Consider the following 26,488-nt stretch of genomic DNA (forward strand, 5'->3'; position numbering starts at 1 on the left):
TAATAAATATTTTAAAATCTACCAGCTTGCCAATGCTGTTTTTGTAAAGGAGATGTATTCTGCGCAAGGTATATTAATATGTAATGAAGGGGACGTTAGGAACGTTATTTCAGAGCTTGGTTGTGTTGTATAAGACACAATTTGAGCATTTGTGCATATGCCTTAAACATGTTAATGTAACTGGAGTAGTTAATGTAACTGGCAATTGATTAATTCATTCACCAAGTAAGCAAGGGAAGGAGGGAATGAGGAAGTCAGAGGTTGTGTGTTGGTAAAGTAAGAGAGGATCATCTGTTTCTGAGGAAGCTTCATGTACGTATGTAAAATTCCACCTCACTACCAACCACAGTGTGCCTTTCTAACATCCTGTTTCATATTTCTCTCTCTCTCTCTCTCTCTCTCTCTCTCTCTCTCTCTGTCTTTCTCCCTCTCTGCCCATGTGTCACATCTTTGACAGAAAAGATGAGATACAGACTTCTCATAAACCATTCTGTCAAATAGATAATATAGACCCTTAACAACACTTCCTAAAATGCCAGTAAATCACTACAATTGTACATGATCAAAGTCTGTCTTACTATGATTTTGACTTTCCATTTTCTCTATAGAGTCAGCATATCAAATGTTTATCGAGCAAATAATCTGCTATAAGGGGGTCGTGTAAAGGGTCAGTAGGCTGAGACCTTGTTAGCTGGGGAGCTGTGGCACACATAGCTGCAGTATTCATATCACATTCAGGTCCATGAGGACCTGGGTTCAAGTCCGACCCACAGTCCTTTCCCAAGCACCCACATCTCTTGGATTGTTTTATTCCTTTTAAGAATAAAGGCAACACACAACCCAAAACGTAGTTAAAAATACAACAAACATGTTTGTCAGTGTTTCTGGGTATCCATGGTGATGGTGTGGAAGATTATAACTGTTCTGGAGGGGTGTGAGGGGGAGTGTGAGATTACCAATGGCCTGTCTATCTGTCTGGAGTTCCCCTATCGTAGACTACCAGGCAAAATCATCAGAGAAATCAAGTCGACAAAAGTATGACTGATGAAGATGCCTCTTCTTCTTTTTTGTCTTTTTCTTGTTCTTTTTCATCATCTTCGTGTTATTGTTATCACTGTTGTTGTAAAGCCAGCAGAGTGACATGCACACACATGCACACAGCATTACTCAAGTTAGACATTTTGGTCTGATCAGCATCCATCAGGTGGTCAAGAGAAAAGACCTGTGCCGTTAAACTGCAAAAACTGCTTATCTAATAAAATCTAACCAAGTGTTATTAATCTTTTATCAAGATCAAAAAATCTATTTGGAATTGTTTTCAGTGTAAAGACGCTTCCTACTGTTGCTGAATGGCATTACAATAAGTTGACGGTCATATTCAAAATTAAGAGACCACTGCAAATTTGAATATGATTGTCAACTCATTCGAATGTCAATCAGCAGCCATAGGATGACATCAGAAAAAATGTGCAGTGGTCACTTTTTTCCAGAGCTGTATGTAAGCTTATGTATATGTACAAGAGAGATGCTCACACATCAAGGATATCTATTAATAGACCAAGCGCAATTGAAGAGACATTTCAGAAACAGGAAGGACTTTAGATACATACTGTAGAGGACAGCATGGGACCAAGTCAACTTTGTCTGCTCTTCTGTAAGTCTGATACATTTCAGTTCGAGTAATTTATGTAAATATCAATAACATTTAGTGTATGTATAGATTGTGTTTGTGCAGTTATAAGTTGCGAGCTTGTCCTGTAAGAGGCTGGCTGTGATGAATTTTGAAATTCAATGTTGTGATGAGGTACTGGTTTAGAATACCTGGGTTTTCATGGCATTACTCCCTTCAACTACTTTGAATTACATTACATTACACTCTCTCTCTCTTTCTGGGATCTTTATGGACTTTGTTGTGTTTGTTTCTCTTGTTCTCATAAAAATGACCTCAAAATATCAATAGAAAACAAAGAAACAAAATTTCTCACATTTCGTTGTTATCCTGTAAGAATGACAAATAAAAAATGTAAAAAAAAACTGAACTGAACTGAAACAACCTCAGAAGGTGGAAGTACATAGGAGTTACACTTGGGCCAATCATATAAGTGTGCTATGTGCTGTTTGTCCTTCTGTAATATCACTTTGCATCATGTCTGGTAATGTGTTCAATACAATGACTCAAAGCCAACAGAACCCCATGCAGCTCTTTTAACCTATTATTTGGCACATGTTCATGTAGTTCATGTTCATGGTTGTTAAAAGTGCATCAGGCTGTTAACTTCAATTCTGTGATAAGTTGATTACAGTGTTTTGTCTCAAAGTAGCATGACTGTGTGATTGCTCCTAAGATCCAGTGCTATATGCACAAGTTGTGATCATATCCATGTGATTACTTAAGAACAACAAAATAGTGTTAGATTCTTAGAGTGGCTGCAATAAAAATGTGAGCATTGAGATATTGTGGTCTCTCTCTCTCTCTCTCTCTCAGCCCTGAGTTCATGTCTGATGATCCCTGATGAAGTAGAAGGTGAGAACAAACTGAGCCTTTTCTTTTGTCTGAATGCTTTCATTTCGACCAAAGCTTTCCATCTATTTTGGAAGGAAAGCATTTCTAACATGTCTAATGTGAAAGAAAGTATTTTTATTCTTGCTATATTTGGTTCATTCAATCATTGCCTTTTTGATAGCTGGGATAACTAGCGAGGTCGAGGTCTAACGAGGTCAGCAATACAGTGTCCACCTACTCTTGCCTTTGGCCCAGGACATTTAACCAAAGATCCTTGATTACCAGCTCCGCTTTAACCCTCTCCGATTTAACCATGCATGAAGGCACAGAACATTCCCCATATGTCGTGTTAATTTAAAGTGATGGTTCGGAGTAATTTCACTCTAGGGTCCTTTGCACCATGACCCCGAGCCAAACACCCTCCCAGAACCTGTTTTCCCTTGGTCGAACCCTGGTCGAGTAGCGCTGTCAGAAACTAATGACTTTCTGCAGGCGTAATGGAACCTACTTTTCATCTTGTCAATTACTCTACTAATAATGCCCTGAATGGTACGAAACTTCTACAGTAGTACAACTATGTTCTTTACTCATAAAACGAGGCATTGAAAGGTTTGTAAGTACCAGTGTTGTATAAAGTACTAGAAAGCAATACTTGAGTAAAAGTACAAGTATCGTACTAGAAAAAGACTTTGGTAGAAGTGAAAGTTGCCTTTTAGAATATTACTTAAGTAAAAGTCTTAAAGTATCTGATATATACTGTACTTAAGTATCAAAAGTAATTTTCTGATATTTAATGTACTTAAGTATTTGAAGTAAAAGTAAAAAGTAAGAAGCAAGCGGTTTTATTTTGAACTTTGGAGGTAAAAGTGGACTCTGACCTTAAATTTGACAGCCAGATTAAATCTGTGGTAAAATCAAGCTTTTTCCAGTTGAGGCAGCTGGCAAAAATTAAACCAGTCCTTCAAAAACAGCACTTTGAAACAGTAATCCATGCCTTTGTGACCACCCGGCTGGATTACTGCAATGCACTTTATATGGGGGTTAGCGGGTCCTCCGTTGCTCGTCTGCAACTGGTACAAAATGCTGCTGCCCATCTTTTAACTAGCACACGAAAGTATGAGCACATCTCACCTATTTTAGATTCACTCCACTGGTTGCCTGTCCATTTTAGAATTCATTTTAAAACTCTTTTATTTGCTTTTAAAGCTGTGCATGGCCTTGCCCCACCTTACCTTTCTGAGCTGCTCCACCCATACACTCCCAGCTGCGCTCTCAGGTCAGCTGACCAGCTGCTCCTGACAGAGCCAGGCTAAAATCTAGAGGGGAACGAGCTTTTGCCGTTGCAGCTCCAAAACTATGGAACAATCTGCCCCTTCACATCAGACAGGCCCCTTCACTGTCTCTTTTTAAGTCCCATCTTAAAACTCACCTCTTTTCTCTGGCTTTTAACCCCAGGTAGTGTGTTGATGGTATCTAGATGTGTTATGTGGGCAGTATATTTTATTTATTGGATTTTATTTATTGGATTTGAGTTGGTTTTTAATCTCTTTTTTACTTTTATTTTAGTTTTTATGTCTTTTTACTTTTTTTTTTACATTTATTTTAGTTAGTTTTTATCTCTTTTAATTTTAATACTTTATCCTATTATTGTGCTTCTGTGGTGTGTTTCTTATCTTGCTGTACAGCACTTTGGAAACCTTGTGTTTGTTTAAACTGTGCTATATAAATAAAGTGGAATGGATGGATTGGATTGGATTGAACTTTTATTGTAAACTTTATTTTGGCTTTCTTATAGTAAAGCATAAAGCATATTCAGGGTTCCCATATCTTCTTAATCTCACTCATCAAATCAAATCACATTCTTTTCTAGGACTTTTTAGGTACAATTCTCTGAAATGAAAAATAAATAACTTATTTCTTTCACAAAAAAAATGACCTGCTTGTAGGGAGAACATTTTGCTCATGTGGCATGAGCATTTCTAGGGCTTACTCCCCAGGTCACCGTCACTCACACACACACACACACACACACACACACACACACAGGTCACCTATGTCCAGCAGCTACTAATATGCCAGTCATTAGTTGAAACTGAAAAGGTGTCTGTTCATCTTCAAAAGAAGCTGGTTTTCAAAGTTGCCAGAATTCAGAGTTTCAGGCCCAAGACCGACCAGAGTGGTGGAAATTGGATGAATTAAGCAACATAGTTCTTACTATCCTGTAGTTTTTATTAGTACCATGGTTCAACAAATGTGTAAAGGTTATATAATTATTCACTTCAACTGAGAAGTTAACCAAAAATATTTCACTATTCCACAAGTTACCAAAACGGAAAGAAAGAAAGAAAGAAAGAAAGCCTTTGAAAGCCTTTGTAGCCTATCCCATGCTTCCACAAAGAGGCATATTGAACTAATGTTTAGGCTACATGTTTTTTGCATGGGTAGGCTATATTATTGTTTGGTGATTTAGCCTACTCCTTTACTACACCCTCTTTTGAACAAACAAGGCATAGGTTTATCATGTAGGGCATACATGGGCAACATCCAGCCGAACTAGTATGATGCTACTACCCACAGGTTGCTTGAAGCAGCCGGCTCAACACACAGAGCGAGTTGACCAATCACAGTTACGTGCATAAAGTTAAAGCAAAAACATAGCCTACATTTTTAAAATAGTTTTCTTTGTGCATGTTGATTAACTAATGACAGCCTACTATTGTCTGCTCCACATTTTCGTAGTCTAATTCTGCATAGAGTTAATTTAATGATGGTAATGATTTAAAGGAGAATTCCGGTGTGATATTGACCTAAAGTGTGTTGAAACATGATACCGAGTGTGAACGTATGTCTCATAGCCCATCTCGGCTTGTCCCCTGCACTCAAAAATCTGGCGCTAGTTAGCCGATGCTACCAACAGCTTTTTCAATGGTGGTGGTTCGGCATCGGGCTAGCCATGCAAATAAATCACTGTTTTACACCATTTACAAGGCTCAGTGTATCTCCACACTTCATTGGTAGACTTCCGAGGGCCCTGACATTTAAAACGAGACATTGAGAACTTTGAAAAAGCACTGGTAGTTTACTTACAAGACGATTTATACAGACAGTATCTTCACGAAGTTTAGCGTTTGCAGCCATCTTGAATTTAGTCACGATAATTCGAGCGACGAGTAAGAATGAACAGGTATGATACGGGATCAGATTCCAAAAATAATTCAGTGGAAATGCATGGATTCCAGTTGCTGCTACTGGAAGAAACTGGAATCCATGCATTTCCACTGAAATGCATGGATTCCATGCATGGGAATCCATGTATTTCGGCCCTCCTCAACAGTCCCAGTTTATGTGGCCCCTTGGGGAAATTAGTTGCCCACCCCTGATGTAGGGTAATTGCTCTTTCTTACAATAAATAACTAATTTATCCTCTCTACTTGTCCCTGTAGTCATGGCCTCCTCATCACTAATTTCGGGCTCATCATTTTCAGTGGTCGACTGGTTGATCTGCTGCTCAGTTTCTCCTGGCCTCTTTCTACCCTCCATCCTTCCTGACGCTTGTGTCTACTGTAGGGCCGGCTTGGCTATCCGTATCTGAGAAAACTTTTTGGACAAGACGGGCTATATGGACCCAACCAACTCTTTTTGGGAGGGGAGAACTCCCTCACGTAGGCTAACCCATGCAGAGGCATTGCATTGGTGTCATGCACTGAATGCGGAACGTGTCCTACTTTAAGAAAAGATAGACTAACGTGACAAATGTCAATATTTGTTTCCTCGACCGGCCCAAAAGTGAAGCGGCCCACCGGGAATTCTCCCGATTACCCACCCCGGGCCTGATTCAGTCTTACTCTTCTTGGAATGAAGACAACTCCTGCGATGCTATGGATAAATAGCCTTTCACAGGCCGCTAGGGCAGGTAGCCGATGTACAGAAACATTACTTGCAAATACGGCCACGGGTGTATGACGTTATATTCACCACTACCCTGTTCACCACTATCGTCGGGGTGGTCGTCTATTATAACGGGAGGTCCTCCAGTAGGTGCTCGTGCTTCCATGGCGGTCATGGCGGTCCTCCTCCTTTAGCACCTCCCTTATTGCAGTCGCACACATTTTTTCTAATTTTATGTTTTAGTAACGAGTAATGAAGATGCTTAGTGGAAATATAACGGAGTAAAAGTATACATTTTATCTAGGAAATGTAGTGGAGTAAAAGTGGAAGTTGACATAAATTTAAATAGGTACCTTCTGAGCCTACGTCATTACGTTCACTGGAGGCAAAACAAACCATCAGCTCAGCTGGGAAGCTAAACGAACAGTCATATTCGGGAGGCTAAAGGTTATCATGGTCTCATCTTGCTGTGCTGTCGGGTGCCACAACCGAAAAAGTCATCGGTTAAATTTGAAATAAGTAGGCTACAGTTTCCAGTGAGAACGTAGTTGTTCGTTTGACTCACGATAACCCAAGCCTTGTATCGGAACGTCACATATTAGCCTACCAATCATCCTGTATTTCTAACCTCTTTACATGTAGGCTATGTCACGTATTAATTTCTATACAAACCGAGACTGCTGATTCCTAAAGAAACGCAAGCGCCCACACCATAAGTGTATCTAAATTAGCTATGTAGCCTACCAAAAATTAAATTTTACCATGACTCGAAGAGCTAGAACTAAACCAAAGATCCTTGATTACTAGCTACTAGGCTACTACTGTGTAAGGCCCAGCACTAAACTCCGAGCGTGGTAAACAAAATTAGATATTTCAGGCAGTAAAAGCCCCGGTAAGAAACAAACTAGATTTTGTTCAAATCTAGACACCTACGGCTACTGAAAAAGGTTCATTTATCAAATGTTATTTTGAAGTATTAAAAAACATTGTTGTTTTAGAATTTTCAAACGAAATGGTTGGTAATTAGCACGTTTGCAATACATCTTTGCCTTGTGACATTGGCGCTGGCTCGGTAAAATGTCGGTTCGGCAAACACAAAACTCATCCGATACGTCATTGTAGGCCTATTGTAAGTCTTGGACATGACCATTTAGGAGATAGTTATATGCATTCAATGATTTATACACCCTCAGCTTCTCCTTACTGTAGACACTCGGTTTTTCAATAATGTCCGGCCATTCAACTGATGGCAAACCTGTCTTTCCAATCACGGTATTGGGTCTGTCAGGATGGTCCCATCTGATAATGTAGCCTTAGTTTTTTCAAATAATCCTCCCGATCACGTACACTGAGTGTATGTGCATATTGTGTTATATCGTTACACATTTTAGATTTTAGAAAGACGTTTTAGAAAGATTTTAGATTACTGTCTGATTTTAGCCGCCTCACTAGTACTATTCAAATAGCCGCCTCACTATCCAAACGATTGTTTCTGCCTCCAGTGACGTCACGCCCACCCGAATGTTTATGTTTTCACCACCGTTGCAAAGGGGTCTATAGGCAGCGAAGTAAAGTAGAGATACGTGAAATTTCTACTTAAGTACAGTAACGAAGTATTTGTACTCCGTTACATTACAACACTGGTAAGTACACCAGGAGTTTATTTAAATAACACTTGCCTGATGGATGCTACTATCTGCTACTATACCGCTGCGTCGACGTTACTTCCGTGATTTGGGAAAAGCCTGTAAAAGTCCTGGCAGGAAGTATGCATAAGGATGTAGATCCAGGGCTCATGGTGCAATTACTCCGAACCATCACTTTAAACATACTTTAACTACTCATAACGCGTTTAAAATCTAATTAGTGAAGCCATGTCTTTAGGTATAAAGACATAGATGAGAAGACCTTTGTGTGCTTGGTTGTGTCTGATTAAATGTACTGATCATCTAAACGTGACTGAACTTTGTTCACTGTGCTGATATTCGCTGTATTGCCATTTAGTATGTCTTTACTCCCACAGCTCCCCCTACAGCTGCAGTGGTGGTGGTGTCTCCTCAGAGTCCTTTTTACTCTGGAGAGAGAGTCACTCTGAGGTGTGAAGTAGCAAAGTACACAGACTGGAGTCAGTATTACTGGTACAGAGACAACAGCCGACTTCCCAGCCAGACCAGTCCGACCATCACCATCAGACTCCCACAAGAGGCTGGTCAGTACTGGTGCTCTGAGTCTGGACAGAGGAAGTGTTGTCCCCAAACATCTAAACTACTTAAGAAAACGCGTATCGGGTACAAAGGTGAGTCCCTTTTGAAATTCTGCACATTCATTTTACATTAAAAGTGTAAGGAAGCTGAGATGACAAGAAAACATAACAGAGAGAATATTGATTCAGATTTAGAACGGGTTATGTTACAGCGTGAAAATTCAATTAAATCTCTAGCCTGGTTAGCACCAGACAACTTGATAGACCTAAAACCAATCAGAGCAATGAGGGAGATGACGTATGCAGAGCATCTCAACATCTCAACAAACGTTTTTCAAAAACTGCTTCAACATCATCATGATGAGGGTTTTAGGAAGATTTGAAATGGTGTGAATGGCCAGACAGACCTGCAGAACAAATTCAAATTTGCCAAAGGTTTGTTTAAGTGCATGACCTTCTGTCAGAAAAATGTGAGTGTACTGTAATTATGCTGCCTTTGAAAGATAAGGGTGAATGGTAACTATGATTTCTGAAATACCACAGAGTTCTTACCATTTTTCAGTCCATAGAATACATGGCATCCAGCAGTAGTGTTTTTCAACAATTTTGGTATTACCATTAGATGTTCACTGTGTCAGCAGTGGAGTAGTGGTGGGAAGTGTAATAGTTAAGGAGCTGGGCTGGTGTGCAGTAGCCTGAAAGTTGTGGGTTCAATTCCTGGCGTCCACTGTTGTGCAAGGCACTTACAGTATACCCAAGAAGCTCTGGGGATAATGTAATCCTTTGTGATATAGTTGAAGTATGGAAGTTACTTTCAACAACAGTGTCTGTGTAACGGTGGTCAGGCGGTGAAGGGACTGAGACCAAAACGGGCTTTTATGACATTTATTCCTTTGGAAAAACCAAAACAACATATGCCTTCAGGCACTGGCGTACATAAAACAGCATCCAATGCAAAGCATAACACTTCTGATAATTATCTCTTTAAAATAACACAGAAAGAAACATTCCTACAGAAGCATACACCTTTAGCATACTAGATATTGATAAAATAAACTTAAGAAAGATGCACAGGAAAATATTTCCTCATTCTATAACTAATTCACATTTTACATATGGAGCAACATACCTTTGGAAAAACCAAAACAACATATGCCTTCAGGCACTGGCGTACATAAAACAGCATCTGTGCAAGCAAAATAAAAGGAAGTACACTAAGTTGAATGGGCTATATTAGATGCATCATTCATATCATCACTGTCAGCCCTACTAGAAAGGGAGACATGCAACATGGAGCGTTCAGGTGCACAGAACAAATTAATTCAAATTCCAAGAGACTCACTAAACATTCACAGACGAAGACAGAGATAATCCATACACATAATGCTAAACTAACTGTAGCTTCATTGCTAATTCATTGACTGAATTGTACTTTCCATGCACACTAAACTAAACTACACTGAATGCATGGAAAGTTGCTAGCGGAGTTTACAGCTAGTCACGTAAGACTCAGTGTGTGATCTCGTGGTCATAATGAAAACATAAATAAACGTTCTCCAAGTTGCTAGAAACGCACCCAAATCCTAACAGTACATGTAAAGTAATATAACATAAGTGATATGTCGAAGTTTTCAACTTAAACAACATTTTTCAGTTACAAAATTAAAACAAAGTGGGGAGTGCTTTATACAGTCAACCTACCCAATGCAAATTACGCTTCTGATCGGGTACGGCAACAACACATGGACAAAAAGTAGCAGAGCTGCAGTACACCGTTTCTCCAAAGGGGGCTCTAAAACACCAATCTCAATACAGCTGCTTAATTACGGCGAAAATCACATACAAACACTAAACTACATTTATAACTCTGTTACATCTGCTAAATGAATACATGTAAGTTTTACTACTAAAATGTGTCCCTACATTTTACAATATGTACTACTGACTGGTGACTTTCATTTCCAATAAACCAAACTAGAAGAAAAGCCAACTCCAACAATCAGTTCAAACAAAGTGGCACCAGTATTCACTGGAAACTCAGTTATCCTGAGATGTGACATGGGCCAGTCTACTGAATGGAGATTCTACTGGTACAGAGACACACAGACCTCTGATCCTGTGGCTCAGACTGATGGAAACTCCTACAGCATCAGCTCTGTTAAAGTGTCTGATGGAGGACAGTACTGGTGCAGAGCTGGGAGAGGAGACCCAGTCTACTACACACACTACAGCAATGAGGTGTGGGTGAAGGTCAAAGGTGAGTTTTTTTGTGGCCTATAATACATTTCTTACATTTTGGAAAACTGTAAACGTACCATAACTGATATTGTACGACCTGCTATTTTGACCAGAAAGTCCCAAAGCCGTTGCAACCCTCCTGTCCAACTGGACCGACTTCTTCCGTAGAGAGAGGATCACTTTCAGATGCGACATACAGGGAGATCAACACAGAGACTGGCAATACAGCTGGTATAAAGGGATTGTAGCACATATTTTAGTATGCACAGGGCATGAGTACACAATAGAGTATGCTGAAGAGTCCGACAGTGGTGAGTACAGCTGCAGAGGAACACACAGTAGCTCACAGACATCAGAGACCAGTGAACCTGTCAGAATTACAGTGTCAGGTGAGTGGACAATATTGTTAAAAGAAAATGGTGTAAATATGAGTGCTTGATAAATGTATTAATGATATAATTAATAGGACATTCGCATGTTAGATTATTTTTCTAATGATTATTATGTAGTATTCATGGTTTGCATACATGTCTAAAACGTGGTTTATATTCTTTTTTTTTATATGCTAATCACAAACAGAAAATAGTCTTTAACATTTTATATGAAAATATTCTAATCACAAATAGAAAAACCAAATCCAGTTCTTAGAGGACCTCCACAGACCTGGCTGACTGAAGGCGACTCAGTGACTCTGAGTTGTGAGGTTAGAGGCTCCATCACAGACTGGAGATTCCACTGGTACAAGACTGAAAGCAGAGGATATTATGTAGATCTTTCATACATCAGAGGAGCTGGAGGCTCCTACACTCTCAGCCCTGCTGCTCTTAGACACACAGGGGTTTATGTGTGCAGAGCAGAGAGAGGAGAGCCAGCCTATCACACAGAGTTCAGCCAACCTCAGCCTCTCTGGGTCACAGGTGAGTTCATTATTTAAAGTGGCTTTGTGGATGTGTTTTGATCTCAGAGCTCAGCTCTTACTCTGGGTCACAGGTGATGTACACTTTTTATTGCAATGCTGATGAGTTTTACTGTGAAACAACTGTTCAGAACATGGCTGTTGTTTTGTCCTAAAATAAATATTTTCAGACATAAACTGTTTTCCCTATTTGATTTAGGTCATTCTCCTCCATCCTCCCTGGTTGTCCATCCCAATAGAAATCATCATTTTGATCGTGAGTTTCTTTCCCTAAGCTGTGTGGGGAGCGTAAACTTAACAGGATGGAGATTGAGATGGTTCACAGGAAGGTCAGGGAATAAAATGTGTCCCACTGGTTGGACAGAAGCAGGATCCACCTGTAGAACAGTAGCAATTTCATCAGACAGTGGAATTTACTGGTGCCAGTCTGAGTCTGGAGAGCAGAGTAATCCTGTCAACATCACAGTGCACAGTGAGTAAACCTTCAGTAAATATTGACATATTTTTGAAACATATTTACTTCATTGTCATGAACAAACCATGATTAATTGTTAACATACATATCATTATCTAATGGAGTTATAACATCACTGTTCAGTGGAAGTGATGTTTCCCTTTTTCCCGCTCTTTTTCGACTCCTTGTACCTTAAGCATACTGTAATGCTTCCTCCTTCTTTGCCAAGTATACTTCTAATGTTAATGTAATATAAATTGATGTCATTGTACAGTAAGTTGGTTTAAACAGTCACTTTTGTCTGTAAATATCATAACCACATTAGAAGCTGCTGAAACAACTAACTAGCCACTGCTAATGTCTTACTGCCATTTTATTTCTAAACTTTGGGATTGGCCCAGTGACTGAGCTGTGAGGTTAGAGGCTCCACTACAGGCTGGAGAGTCCACTGGTACAAGATTGCCCCCTACAGGCCTGGGTTGACATATTTCACACATGAAAGCAAAGGATATTATGGGCCAATCCCAAAGTGAGCCCTGAGGACTAAGGACTAAAGATTCACAGACTTAATTGATCGGTTGGGGAGACACATGGCGGGAGCGTTTTGTTTGAAGCAAGCAAAAGTTTGGAAACAGGTGTAGCGGTGTTTTGCAAAATCAAAGCAGCATTATTTATTTTATTTTTTTTCTTTCTTTCTTTTGTTTTAGTATCGGGGTTAGTTTGATTTGAGAAATATTTTGCGAGTGCACTGGCCGACGGCCTGTATAGGCCCGGTATACAGTGCGTTTGCTGATATTTCCTTATCATGGAGGGAAATCAGGAGGAGGATTGTTGGAGTATGGAGGACATAAATGAGGATGATGGTAGTTGGCGAATTAGGAGGGTGCTTAAAGCTAAGAGGTTGAGGGAAAACCAGGAGAAGGAGGAGAAATGGAATGTTGTTGTGAGGTTTGATGAGGATGGAGGAGTTAAGAGTATGGATCCGATAAAGTTGACAAAGATAATTAAGAATCAGGTGGGAGAAGTGAAATATGCTAGAATTTTGAGTGATGGAAATTTGTTGATTGGATGTGTCTCTGAAGAGCAGGTTGGAAGGGCTGAAAAATTGCAAACAGTTGGAAAAACAAAAGTAGTGAAGAGTGTGAAAGTTGGTGATCAAGGAAGTGAAGGGGTGATTTATGGGATTCCTTGACTCTATGGGATTCAACTCTATGAGAGTTGCCCCTGGTTCTTTACTTTGGGTATATGAGATATAATGTGAGAGAGTTTACTCATAAACCAATGAGATGCTTTAATTGTCAAAAATTTGGCCATGTAGCTAAAATGTGTAAAGGGGAGAAAAGATGTGCAAAATGTGGTGGAGCTCATGACTATGGGGTGTGTGGGGAACAAGCAATACCTAAGTGTTGTAATTGTGGAGGGCCTCATAGTGCAGCTTACTGGGGATGTGAAGTAATGAAAAGAGAGACTGAAATTCATAATATGAAAATAAAGAACAAAGTTACGTATGCAGAAGCAGCTAAAAGGGTGGAGCATACAAGAGCTAGTGGAAGCAATGTAAGAAGGGAAGCTACAGGAAAAGTGTGGACTCCGAGGCAAGAGTCTCTTAAAGAAAGGGAGAAAAAAGAATGGGAGGAAAAGAAGAATCTAGTGATCTTCATTGCAGGTGTGATTAATGCTACATCTGAGGTGAAGTCAAAAACAGAAAGGATACAAATGATTACAAAAGCAGCAGTTCATCACTTGGGTATGACCGGTTTAAAATGGGAAGAGGTTAGAGATGGCCTTAGTGGGATGTTACCAAGTCAAGAGGGAGCTATAGGATGATATTATTTATGTTAATTCTTCAATGGAATGCAAGGAGTTTGTTAGCTAATGGGCAAGATTTTAAACAATTTATAGTTAGTAGGTCAGTAAAGCCTGATGTATTGTGCATCCAGGAAACATGGCTAAGGCCTAGGTTTGATTTTGTTTTGTTGCTATGTTGCCATTAGACGAGACCGGGAGCAAGGAAATGGTGGGGGCTGTGTTACATTTGTGAGACAGGGTGTACCTTATAGAGTATTGGGTGTAGGTAAGGAACAAGAGTATGTGGTAGTGGAGGTATGGGCAGATAAAAATAAAGTAGTAATAGTTAACTATTACAACCCTTGTAAACCATTGGAATTAAATAAACTAGAAGAGATAGAAGGACAGGACAGGAATAATGTTATATGGTGTGGGGATTTTAATGCGCATAATACTCTGTGGGGAGGGGAAAGGATAGACAATAATGGGCAAGTCATTGAAGAGTTAATGGATAGTAGATCTTTAGTTTGTTTAAATGATGGTAGTGGGACTAGGATTGATGTTAGGACTGGTAAAGAGTCAATATTAGACCTTACTTTTTATCTAGTAGATTGGTTCCAAGGTGTAAATGGGAAGTGCATAAGGGGAGTACTGTTGGAAGTGATCACTACCCAATTCTATGTAAATTGGATATTGATGTAGGTTTGAGTGAGGAAGAGAGTCATGGAAGGTGGATTTTTAAAAAGGCAGATTGGGAGAGTTTTAAGGAAACAAGTGATTTGTATATTAATTTAATCCAAGACATTGAGGATGTTGAGAGAAATTAAATTGAGTTGAGGCAGAGTATGTATATGGCAGCAATGGTTTCTATTCCAAAGAGTTCTGGAAAGTTTGTTAAAAAAGTGGTACCATGGTGGGATATTAATTGTGAAGAGGTTGTTAAAGAAAGGAACAGGGCCTTTAGAAGATTAGAAAGAACCCATAATTTTCAACATTTAATTGATTATAAACAAGCACAAGCAGTAGTAAGACGGACAATAAGGCAGAGGAAAAGAGCATATTGGAGGGAGTTTTGTAGCTCAATTGGAAGCACTACTAATATAAATGATATATGGGGAATGATTAAAAAGATGGAGGGTAATAGGAGAGAATGGTCCTATCCAATTCTTTCTAGTGGAGACCAAGTGGCTATTTCAAACTTGGAGAAAGCAGAAATGATGGTTAATACTTTTAGTAAGGTACATAGTTCTAATAATTTAACAGATGAAGAAAGAAGGAGTAGGGAAGAAACAAGGAGTATGTTTATTGAGGTTATTCAAAAGAAAGATAAATTAGAAGATAAGTATAATGTTCCTTTTACTCTGAGTGAATTAAGAAGTGCATTGAGTAGGTGCAAAAATTCTGCTCCTGGTAAAGATGAGATTTGTTATGACATGTTGAGACATCTTAGTGAAGAGGGTTTGCAAGAAGTTTTAAGTTTATGTAATAAAGTATGGGAGGAAGTGAAGATTCCTTCAGGGTGGAAGGAAGCAATTATTGTTCCTATAAGAAAGCCAGGAAAAGATGCTAGTAGCAAAAACTAATTATAGACCAATAGCTCTTACCTCTCACTTAGGCAAATTAATGGAGAGGCTGGTTAATGGTTAATGCACTTTGTAGAGGAAAAGGGACTGATGGCCAGTTGCCAAAGTGGATTTAGGAAGGGGAGAAGAAAAGTTAAAAAAGAGACAGTTGTGGCAGTGTTTTTAGATGTGGAAAAAGCGTACGATATGTTATGGGTAGAGGGTCTTTTAATTAAATTGCATATGTTAGGTATTGGTGGAAACATGTTTAACTGGGTTATGGATTTTTTGAGTAATAGAAGTATTCAGGTAAAAATAGGAAAAGATATGTCCAGAAGGTGGGTAGTTGAAAATGGAACTCCTCAAGGAAGAGTCATAAGTCCATTGTTATTTAATATAATGATTAATGATATTTTTTCTAATGTTGATCCAGGTATTGGAAGGTCATTATTTGCAGATGATGGTAGCTTATGGAGAAGGGGAACAAATGTGCAGTACACTCTGAAGAAAATACAGGAAACTTTAACCCTAGTGGAGAACTGGGGAAAGAGGTGGGGTTTTAGATTCTCTGTTGAGAAGACTAAAATGATGTTTTTTACTAGAAAGAAAATTGATGAAAGTCTTAAACTAAAGATGTATGGCAGGGACTTGAAAAGGGTTGAAAGTTTTAAATTTCTTGGTGTCTTTTTTTACTCTAGACTTACATGGAGGGAGCATGTATCTAAGGTTATTGACAAGTGTAAAAGAGTTATGAATTTAATGAGGTGTCTTAGTGGATTGGACTGGGGGGCAGACATAGCTTCTCTGAAACAGATTTATATTTATTTAATTAGAGCTAGAATTGATTATGGGTGTCTGGCATATGGATATGCAGCCAAATCAGTTTTAGCTGGACTAGATGTAGTCCAAGCAAAAGCGTTAAGAATTTGTACAGGAGCCGTGCGCTCTTAACCAGTGTGTTCTTTACAGGTAGAAACAGGAGAGATGCCATTATACTTGAGAAGAAAACAGCTGCAGGCAAACTACTGGGTCAATTTAATGGGTCAAGGGTGTGATCACCCAGTTAAAGTTGCTATTCAACCAAGCTGGGAGAGAGAAGTGGCAAATCTGTCATGTTTTGGATGGACAGGGGAGACTGTGGCACAAGAACTGTCTATTCTGGATAAGAGCTTATGTTCAGGAGTAATGTGGCCTTCAATTCCATTATGGCAACTAGAGGTCCCAAAGAAAGATTTAGAGCTGCTTAAGTTTAAGTCTGAAAATCCTGAGATGGATTTGGTGCATGTATTTCAGTGTCATGTACAAGAAAATTATCAAGAGCATTTATTAATTTTTACAGATGGATCAAAGGATCAAGAATCTGGTGCTTCAGGGGCAGCTTTTGTTGTTCAGGGTTGGAATATCCAAACCTTTAAAAGAACTTCTAATTTTCTTAGTGTATTTACAGTGGAGTTATATGCAATCTTGATGGCAGTGCAATGGACTGAACAGATTCAAACTCGTAAAGTGTTGATATGTAGTGATTCTGTATCAGCTATCAATAGTTTAGGGAAAGGGTTATCAAAGAGCCGTCAAGACCTTATATATGAGATTCTACTGGTAATAAGAGATGTAAAAAGGAGGGGGGTAGAAATGTCTTTTTTATGGGTTCCAGCTCATGTGGGCATTAGGTCAAATGAAAAGGCTGATAAGTTAGCCAAGAAAGCTGTGGAAAAGGAAGCAATAGATGTCCACATAAATATGTCTAAGTCAGAAGGCAAAAGTATTGTGTGGCAGTAAATTATTTTAAAATGGCAACAGCTTTGGGAACAAGAAAACCAAGGGAGGCATCTCTTTTCTATATCTAGTAGGGTCATTGACTCAGTTAATGTTTCTAAAAAGGGGATGAGACGTAAGGAGGAAATTATTATTGCAAGATTGAGAATAGGACATACATTTCTGAACAGTACTCTCTTTGTTTTAGGAAAACATCAGAATGGATTGTGTTCTTGTTGGAGACAGCTGGAGACAGTGCATCATATAATAATGTCTTGTAAAAATTATGATTCCCACAGACAAGAGTTGTTTAGAGTTTTGAGAGAGATTGGAGTAGAAGATCTATCTCTAAAAGGTATTTTAGAAATAGGGTCAAGTGGGAGGGGACAGGGGACAAAAAGAATTTTCTTTAAGTTTTTAATGGATACTGGTTTATTTAACAGAATATAGTGTAATGCAGTAGACGTCCTGTAGATGGCAGTAATGCAACTACTTGGATGCAAGCTGCCGTTAAAATTCAAAGAAGAAGAAGAAGAAGACTTAATTGATCTCAGGTGCTAAGGGAGTAAGTGTGTGAGGCCACATGGGCTCAGATAGGTATAAATGGGTTTGGGACAGCACTTCACGAGATCACATGTTACCTTGGTGACGTTTCATAACAAAGATGTTGCTGATACTTGCCGGTTTGGGAATTTTCATTTTAAGTTTGTTGCTTTTCACATGGCCAAGGCACAGGAGATGCCTGCCTGATTCCAACTCTTGTTTTACAAGCTGGTCGTGTGTCATGCAGTGGTTTACCTTTGTCATTTTCGGATTTCCCTATGGTCTCTGCGGTAAACGCCACAACACTTTGAACTGTGGGTAATTCCCTTTGGTGAAGTCTACACTGATGCAGACTCACAGAAAGGCCTCGGTAAGTGTGTACTCAAACCCTCACGCCCTTTGAAATTCGACATTGGGACAGCCCTAAGCCCTTACGAATTTCACAAGAACACGCACCAAAGTCTGTGAGTCCGGTCTGTGGGATTGGGCCCATGTAGAGCTGGTCTCAGACAGCATCAGAGGAGCTGGAGGCTCCTCAGCCTTTCTAGGTCACGTGCTGATGTGCATGGCAAGTGACTGCGTACACATGTCAGTGGCTATATGCGCTGAAATCCTGTGATCCCTAAACAAGCTAAAGAACTTCTGATGGTGATGCTGGGCAACTGGTAGGCTGGATAGGCTGGTAAGGAAAGCTGGCTCTGTCGTGGGAGCCGAACTGGAGTGCATCACTTCAATATCAGGCAAAAGGACCATGAACAAACTGATCAGCATCTTGGGCAATGAATGTCATCCACTCCACAGCACTATTGTAAAGCAGAAGAGTCTGATCAGCTGGAGACTTCGCTCACTGAGACTTCGCTCACTGTCATGCACAACTGACAGACTGAAGAAGTCATTTGTCCCCAGGGCCATTGAACTGTTCAACGCTTCACTTAAGGGTAGAGGAGAGATGGACTTCTCTGCATAGTCTGTTTACATGCTATATTGGGGGCAGCTGTGGCCTGCTGGTTAGCGCTTCGGACTTGTAACCGGAGGGTTGCCGGTTCGAACCCCGACCAGTAGGCACGCCTGAAGTGCCCTTGAGCAAGGCACCTAACTGCTCCCCGAGCACCGCTGTTGTTGCAGGCAGCTCACTGTGCCGGGATTAGTGTGTGCTTCACCTTACTGTGTGTTCACTGTGTGCTGAGTGCACCTCACAGTGTGTTTCACTAATTCATGGATTGGGATACATGCAGAGACCAAATTTCCCTCAAAAGAGTATATTCTTATTCTTATACAGTATATTAGCACATTTGCACAACCTGCTGGACTGTGGTCGTACTTGATGCTTAATACCTTATACTCAGTACTTTACCAATGGCTGTAATCCTTTTACCTCAACCTATTCTTGCACTGACATAGTTTTTTTTTTTTATATTGTCTACTGTATACATTATTATGACCGCCGGGCATATAGGTTTAGTCAGATTTTTTTTAATTTTTTTTATTTATTTTTTTTTCGCCCAAATGTCCAAATTTCCGTCAAGGATTCCCGGGACACTGAAAGACCGGGGTAGACGAAACTTGGTGGGCATGTAACCCCATATGGATAGCATGGAACCATCGTTTTTCGTTTTGATCTGTAGCCCCCCCGCTGGACTGCACCCCCCGAAAGGAGGGTAGGGCAGACACAGTTTTCTGTGAATATCTCGAGAACCGTAAGGTTTAAGAGGACCTTTTTTTTTTTTGTATGTTGATCTCAAGGGGCCATGTCAACCCATTCCAAAACCACTCATTTCATGTATAGTGCAACCTAGTTAAACACAAAAAAGTAAAAAGTAAAAATTAGGTGTTGTAATCGCAGGTATCTGTGACCTAACATAGTCAAAACTGCATGAAATTGGAAGTGTAGGATCATTATGACACCCTCTGTATGCACGCCAAGTTTTGTGGAATTCTGTTCATGGGGGGGCCACACAATAAATTAATTTATGTTACTATACACCAACTGGCCTGTAGGTGGCCGGAGACAGTTTTCTGTGAATATCTCGAGAACCGTAGGGCCTAGGAGGTCCACCTTTTTTTTGTATGTTGGTCTTAAGGGGGCATGTCAACCCATCCCATTACCACTTATTTTATGTGTAGCGCCACCTAGTTAAAAATTAAAAAGCAAAAAATTAGGTGTTTTCATCACAATATCTCTGGCTGACATGGTCAAAACTGCACGAAATTGAAAGTGTTGGATCATTACGACACCCTCCGAATGCATGCCAAGTTTTGTGAACTTTCGTTCATGGGGGGCCTTACAATATGTGTACATTTAGTGACCGTACACCAACAAGGATTCCCGGGACACTGAAAGACCGGGGTACACGAAACTTGCTGGGCATGTAACCCCACATGGAACCATTGTTTTTCGTTTTGATCTACAGCCCCCCCGCTGTACTGGACCCCCCGAAAGAAGGGTAGGGCAGACACCGTTTTCTGTGAATATCTTGAGAACCGTAGGGCCTAGGACGACCAATTTTTTCTGTATGTTTGCCTCCAGGGGTCATGTTAACCCATTCCATGTGCACACATGTGCATAAACAGATACACACGCACACGCATACATTCACAGTAATCATACGTATGACACATACTCACACAGTAGACATATGTACGCATGCATGCACATGCACAACACACATACGCAGGCAAACACACAAGCACGCACACACACATAAAGATAAACGTGTACACGCACACATGCACACAATTCAAGAATTTCTCAGAATTATGAACAGGCAAGATGGGGGTGGGGTTGTATAAAATGAATTTTACATGTGAAATTATGAACTAATCATGTTTTGGTACTTGTTGTCTAGCAGATACCAGTGAGAATTGAGTGTGGATAATGCAATTTAGTGAGACAGTTAGAATCATATAGGCCTTTCAGCGTGATTTATTTTTGTGGAAAAAATGTGCTGGACTGGGCGGCAGTCATATTTTGTACCGCTCTGCGGTACATCTAGTTCTCTTATATGTCCATATTACTATCCCCACCCTTTCAACTGTATATTGCATCTCTCTCGTGTCTGTTCACGGGTCCACGACCATGGCACCCTTGACAGGGACAATAAAGTGAACATCCTCAGTTGCACACTGAATTACAGGCTCAGTCCCTGCCCTGTCATGCTTGATCATCGTTAAGCGCACTATGTTGATATTTGATTTAGTTTATATAGTTTATTTAGTATTTATTATTTTAGTATCATGTTTATCTTCTACTGTCTCTACAGTGGAGTTTGTATGTATATTACTTTTTCTGCTGTAAGTGCATGTTGTGTGTGATGTCTGTATGCTGAGACCTTGAATTTCCCCTTTGGGATCATTAAAGTATCTATCTATCTATACTACAGAATGAGGTTGATTGCTTATTCAGGTAACATTGGGAGTCACCATGATCTCAAAAATATGTTACTTCAGAAGCAATGCATGCAGTAAAGCTTTCTTTTAGAGATCAGCTTACTGGGGGAAGACATTAACTTTGCTTGTTTTTTTTTTTTCTTACCTAGTCATATATACACTGATGTATGGTGTCTGCTCTCTGTTCCATTGTCATATCAAATACAAATTGGATTTATTGTGACTGTTGTGTGCTGCATAGCTGGTAATGTGATCCTGGAGAGTCCTGTCCATCCTGTGACTGAGGGAGATCCTCTGACTCTGCGCTGTAAATATTGCGACCAGCCATCACACATCAGTGCTGACTTCTATAAAGATGGGACACTCCTGCAGACCTCCACCACAGGAGAGATGACCATCCCTGCAGTTTCAAAGTCACATGAAGGCCTCTATAAGTGCAGGATCCCAAAGAGAGGAGAGTCACCAGAGAGCTGGATCATAAAGGGTAAAGCTTAAATAATCATATTTTCAATGATTTCATGCAAAATAACATGACATACACACTGCAAGAAATGATATCTTACCAAGTGTTATAATCTTATATTAAGATAAAATCTAGTATTGTATCTAGAATTATTTTCAGTATTAAGATACTTACTTTGAGCTTTCTAAAGTTTTAAGAACAGAGTCTTAAATTAAGATAAAATTACTTCCATTAGCAGATACATTTACTTGTTTTTATGTCTTAATTGAAGACGATTTTGACTTATTTTAAGTCAAATAATCTTACAAGAAAACTTAAAGTAAGTATCTTTATACTAAAAGCAATGCTTACTACGTATATTTTTCTATCTTAATATAAGATTATAACACTTAGTAAGATATCTTTTTTTGCAGTGCATGCAATTCCAGCCTCAAATTCCGAATCTATCGAGCCAATGGCAGTGAAGGTGGTCACTGGACTGGTTGTCATCTCTGCCATGCTTAGACTATCAGTTTGGATGTATGGTTTAAAGAAGCCACAAGGTGAACACTCAAGAGTGCCCACATTGTTGTCTGATTTCTATGTAAATGATAAAGGATTGATGTGTTGTCTCTTGTTCCACAACAGGACCTGCCACACAGGCATCTGTGCTGTAAGTTATTTTTGCATGGGTACAACAACTTTTATAGGGTGGTAATATTGCAATGAATTATCATGCCAAGATGTCCATATAAAATATGTTCTAATTTCTCAGAATAGGCATTATTTATTTCTACATGGCATCTATTTCTGGTACAACTGATGTTCTAGTACTCTGTTTCCCTCTAGGGGTCAGCAATGCCAGAACACCAATCAGAATCCGGACCAGAGTCAGCCTGGAGGAAGTAATGGGGCTGCATCAGAATATGTGCCAATGAAAAGAGGTACCACATACATACAAGGGCAAATGTAATCACTGCATGTCATAGTAGCATTCGTGTATGTGGAATATTGAAATATGAAATCTCTTCCAGTTATAGATACTACACATACCTATGCCAACCTCAACCTAAAGTGTGTGCCTCAGCAAAGAGGTGAGTTTATTTGATGAATATTTTCACACATTTTCTCACATCATAGTTAGGGGGTACTCAAATTATGTCATTATGTCAAGTGACCTGTGCCTACTGTGAGTACGCACTTAGTCTTAACTCTCTTAATTACAGAACCAAAATAAGACAATGGAATGTTGAAAACGAATTAATATATCATGTCTGTTACTTAAAAGAATGACAGCACCATTAACTACTGCTGTGTTTTCTAACTAACATTTACAATCACAAAAAAATAGCTGAATAAAAACAAATAAGTGTTTTTTTTTTTAATTGAAGGAATCTTTCTCTTCCCATCTCTAGATAGCAAATATGTATATGAAGTAATGGCTCCTATAACAGCAAGAGCAGACATCCAGAGAAATGGAGCCTGACTGACTGTGTCGAAATCCAAGCACAAAATGTGATGTTTTGCCTCAGCTGTCCCAGTATAACAACATATCGGGGCGGTGGTAGTGTAGTGGTTAAGGAGCTGGGCTAGCGTGCAGTAGCCTGAAAGTTGTCGGTTCAATTCCCGGCTTCCACCGTTGTGCCCTTGAGCAAGGCACTTAACCCCAAGTTGCTCCGGGGACAACTTGTAATATACAGTAGCTGACATATGTAAGTCACTTTGGTCAAGAAGTGTCTGCTAAATGTAATGTAATGTAATGTAATATCCCTGATGGTGATTGTGCTAGTTTTTTATCAGATCAGTCTAATAGTAGAACGGTGTTGATTCAAGTTAAGACAATTTAATTAGATATTTTGTGGCATAATAGTTTACGTTTTGCAATTGATTTCAATTTGGCCAGAATCCTGTCATCAGAATTTAAAAAATAAAAAAAAGTGTAGTAGTTTATTTTTGAGTATCTTTGAGTGTCTTAAAGTGCTAGACAAATTAAGTGTTTTATTATTATCTACTTGTACTGTACCAACTTTTATTTAAAAAAAGAAATGATGTGAATAGCATTTACATATTAAACATTTGTATTGTTAATTTATGTGAAATGCCTTCTCATTTGTAGGTTACATTAGATATGCCAATAGTTTAACAGGGCAATGGTTTGGTCTAATTAGGGTTATGGCCAATATTTGACAACATTTTGGCAGAATGCTTACAGAGACTGCCGCAGAATCACTGATGGCGACTAGGGGTGTAAATCTCTCATGTAAAAGACGATACGATTCGCATCTAGATACATGGGCACGATTCGATACAAGAAAAGATACATGTTTATAAAAAACGATTCAGTACGATTTGATGCGATTCGATGCAGTTCAAGAATGGAAAGCATTCTGAAAGATTTTTTATCATTTGCTCAGGGTGCACATTCATTTTATATTATCAATTATCATGGTCATGGTTGTCAATTAGGCAAAACAAATGTGTGAATATGATTATCTAAACTGAGGTTTGTTTCATATACTGTATTGAAATGAAAAAAGAATAGTCTACATTTCAGTCAAACACAGCAGCCAAATACAACATAAAAATACATTTTTATAGACTTTATAGAGCTTTCACAGATTTTATAGAGTTATATCTGATTGTTTTCATGGAGCTGTAGCCTTGTTGAGGTAAGACAATACCAAAATAAAAGTGCTTAAGAAACTCTTGGCCTTTTCTCATATAGCCTAGCCTACCCTACAAGAATAAAATAGGCCTACAAATCAATGAACTCTCTGGGCTTATTTTGTTCCAACAGTAGACCTAATGCAGAAACCTATAATGCCACAAGTCTGAGTGAATATGAACAAAATCATTGGCTAATAATTTGTGCATCGTTTTAGCAGCAAGGGCCAAATTATTATTTAACATTAAGGAAATCCCTTCATCAAAGGTAAGGCTACTCTACAGACTATCGTTGCTGTTTAGGAATGCTATAAGTGTTTAATTTCGTGCTGGATTTCGAAAAACAAAAGCCGACCGAGTGCAAGTTGTCACATGCTTAAGTTGCAGTAGATGTATGGGTAATGAGGTCATTTGACAACTTTGGGCAATGAATGTAACCAAAAACGAACTGCATTACCCACAATTCCGTACCACGTATAGTTTCAAAACCGGAAGTGGGATGAACGCGCTGCTTGGAACGTAAATGAGAGTCTGAGCGAGCAGAAAACGTTGTTAACCGATTCATAACAAGTAAATCGATATAACGACCGGTTCATTTCAGTTTTTTCCGATACGGGGCTTCACGTATCGATGTAGCCGTATCTTACATGTTAAAAACGGATACCGATACGTATCGGTTAATCTTTACACCCCTAATGGCGACCATAAGTTATGTTAGATGACGCAAGACGCACCTCAGGAAGATAATTGCATTGGCTGCAAAGGTTTTAGCGAGTCTTGAACATTTAGGGTCAGAACAGTACAGCAGTGGTAAATATTGTGATTAATTTGACTCCATAATATTGATAAATGTACCTCAAATATTGCCAAATAGTTTATCAGCTAAAGCAGATTAGTGGAAGGATATACAAGAAGAGATATACAGTATGAATGGTGAATTAACAATTTATTAACCAGTAAACTATAAACTTAAATGTAACCAATATCACGAATGCAAGGTTAAATCAGATGGGCAAATACACTACAAACAAGTTAGATTCCAGTTGAACAAAGTAAACTTAATGGAATAAAACAAGTTAGATGTCAAATCCATCTGATAAACCAATAATGCATAAATGAATAACAAATAAATCCAAAAGAGAGAAAGAAAGAAAGAAAGAAAGAAAGAAAGAAAGAAAAAGAGAGATAGAGGGAGAGAGGCCAGAGAAAGAATGGCCTCCTGTGCAGGCAGAGCAGAGAGCAGAGTCCAGAACAAAGAGAAGAGAGGAGACATCTTTCTTACTTCCTTAAATATCCAACCAAAACAAAGACATTCTTAAGTTACATACCAAATATGAATTCACACCGAGACACTATTTTCATCTGGAGGCCTTAAACCATCGGGGGAATTTGCTTATCATGGAAACAGAAAGTACAGGGAGTGTCCCCACAAAGCAGAGCTATTTGCCCCAAGTTCCAGAAATGCATAGTACCTTAACATTACATTGAGGCCATTCAAATTATACCAAACAAGAATATGTTGTCATTTCCCATTCAACAAACACATTCTAAATTTGTTCTAAAGATGTCTAAATTTGTTCTAAAGAGTTTAGGCCTCTCTTCATGAACCTAAGGAGAGAATGTGAAGAGGCACAGTAGAAAAAAGTGACTCCTCACTTCAAACATATGCATAAACAGGGCCGCAGCGAGTACACAGCCTTTTGTCAATATAAACATCTTTCTACTGATTTAGGTATGCAAAGTCCAGCCTTATAATTACGTTCACTTGAATGCAGATTCTGCCACTGATGCAGCTATCTTTAGTCATTAGTCACTTGTTCATCGTTAGTTGCTTATAATTCCTCCCTCATCCCTGGGAGTTGCACTACAGGATGGAAGAGGTATCCTGATACACAGAATTAATGGACAATGCGGAGACAAAGAACCCCATGATGTGAAGCGAAGTTGCTATATAGAACCTGAAACCAGAATGTCCCTAGGACTAAAACAATGACATGAACATGTGTTTACATTCATGGTATACATACTGTACATGGTTTATTGCCATACACGGTTAATTAGAAGCCATTTTGCCTCTGGCAGTATGGCTGAAAACAATTATACTTCTCCACAGGGAAGTGGACTGTATGTGATGCATTATTTTGA

At 39.2% G+C, this 26,488-nt stretch overlaps 1 protein-coding gene and 1 long non-coding RNA gene across 2 annotated transcripts in view; one reads left to right on the forward strand and one right to left on the reverse strand.

Annotated features, from left to right (window-relative positions):
- Positions 1-26,488, forward strand: part of LOC121689382 (titin-like) — a 309,974-nt gene that overhangs the window by 268,898 nt on the left and 14,588 nt on the right. Inside the window, exons 57-61 of the mRNA XM_042069129.1 lie at positions 21,479-21,721; positions 22,114-22,242; positions 22,328-22,352; positions 22,529-22,623; positions 22,714-22,773. Of these exons, the coding sequence (XP_041925063.1) occupies positions 21,479-21,721; positions 22,114-22,242; positions 22,328-22,352; positions 22,529-22,623; positions 22,714-22,773 (552 nt within the window). The remainder of the gene's footprint in view (positions 1-21,478; positions 21,722-22,113; positions 22,243-22,327; positions 22,353-22,528; positions 22,624-22,713; positions 22,774-26,488) is intronic.
- Positions 104-11,702, reverse strand: LOC121689534. The gene is made up of 3 exons (XR_006024813.1): positions 11,614-11,702; positions 5,211-5,213; positions 104-115 (listed from the first exon to the last, which is right to left on the reverse strand). It is a non-coding gene; the product is annotated as an uncharacterized LOC121689534 (long non-coding RNA).

Source organism: Alosa sapidissima, chromosome 18 (genome assembly GCF_018492685.1).
Source record: "Alosa sapidissima isolate fAloSap1 chromosome 18, fAloSap1.pri, whole genome shotgun sequence".
In the NCBI taxonomy this organism is placed as follows: domain Eukaryota; kingdom Metazoa; phylum Chordata; class Actinopteri; order Clupeiformes; family Clupeidae; genus Alosa; species Alosa sapidissima.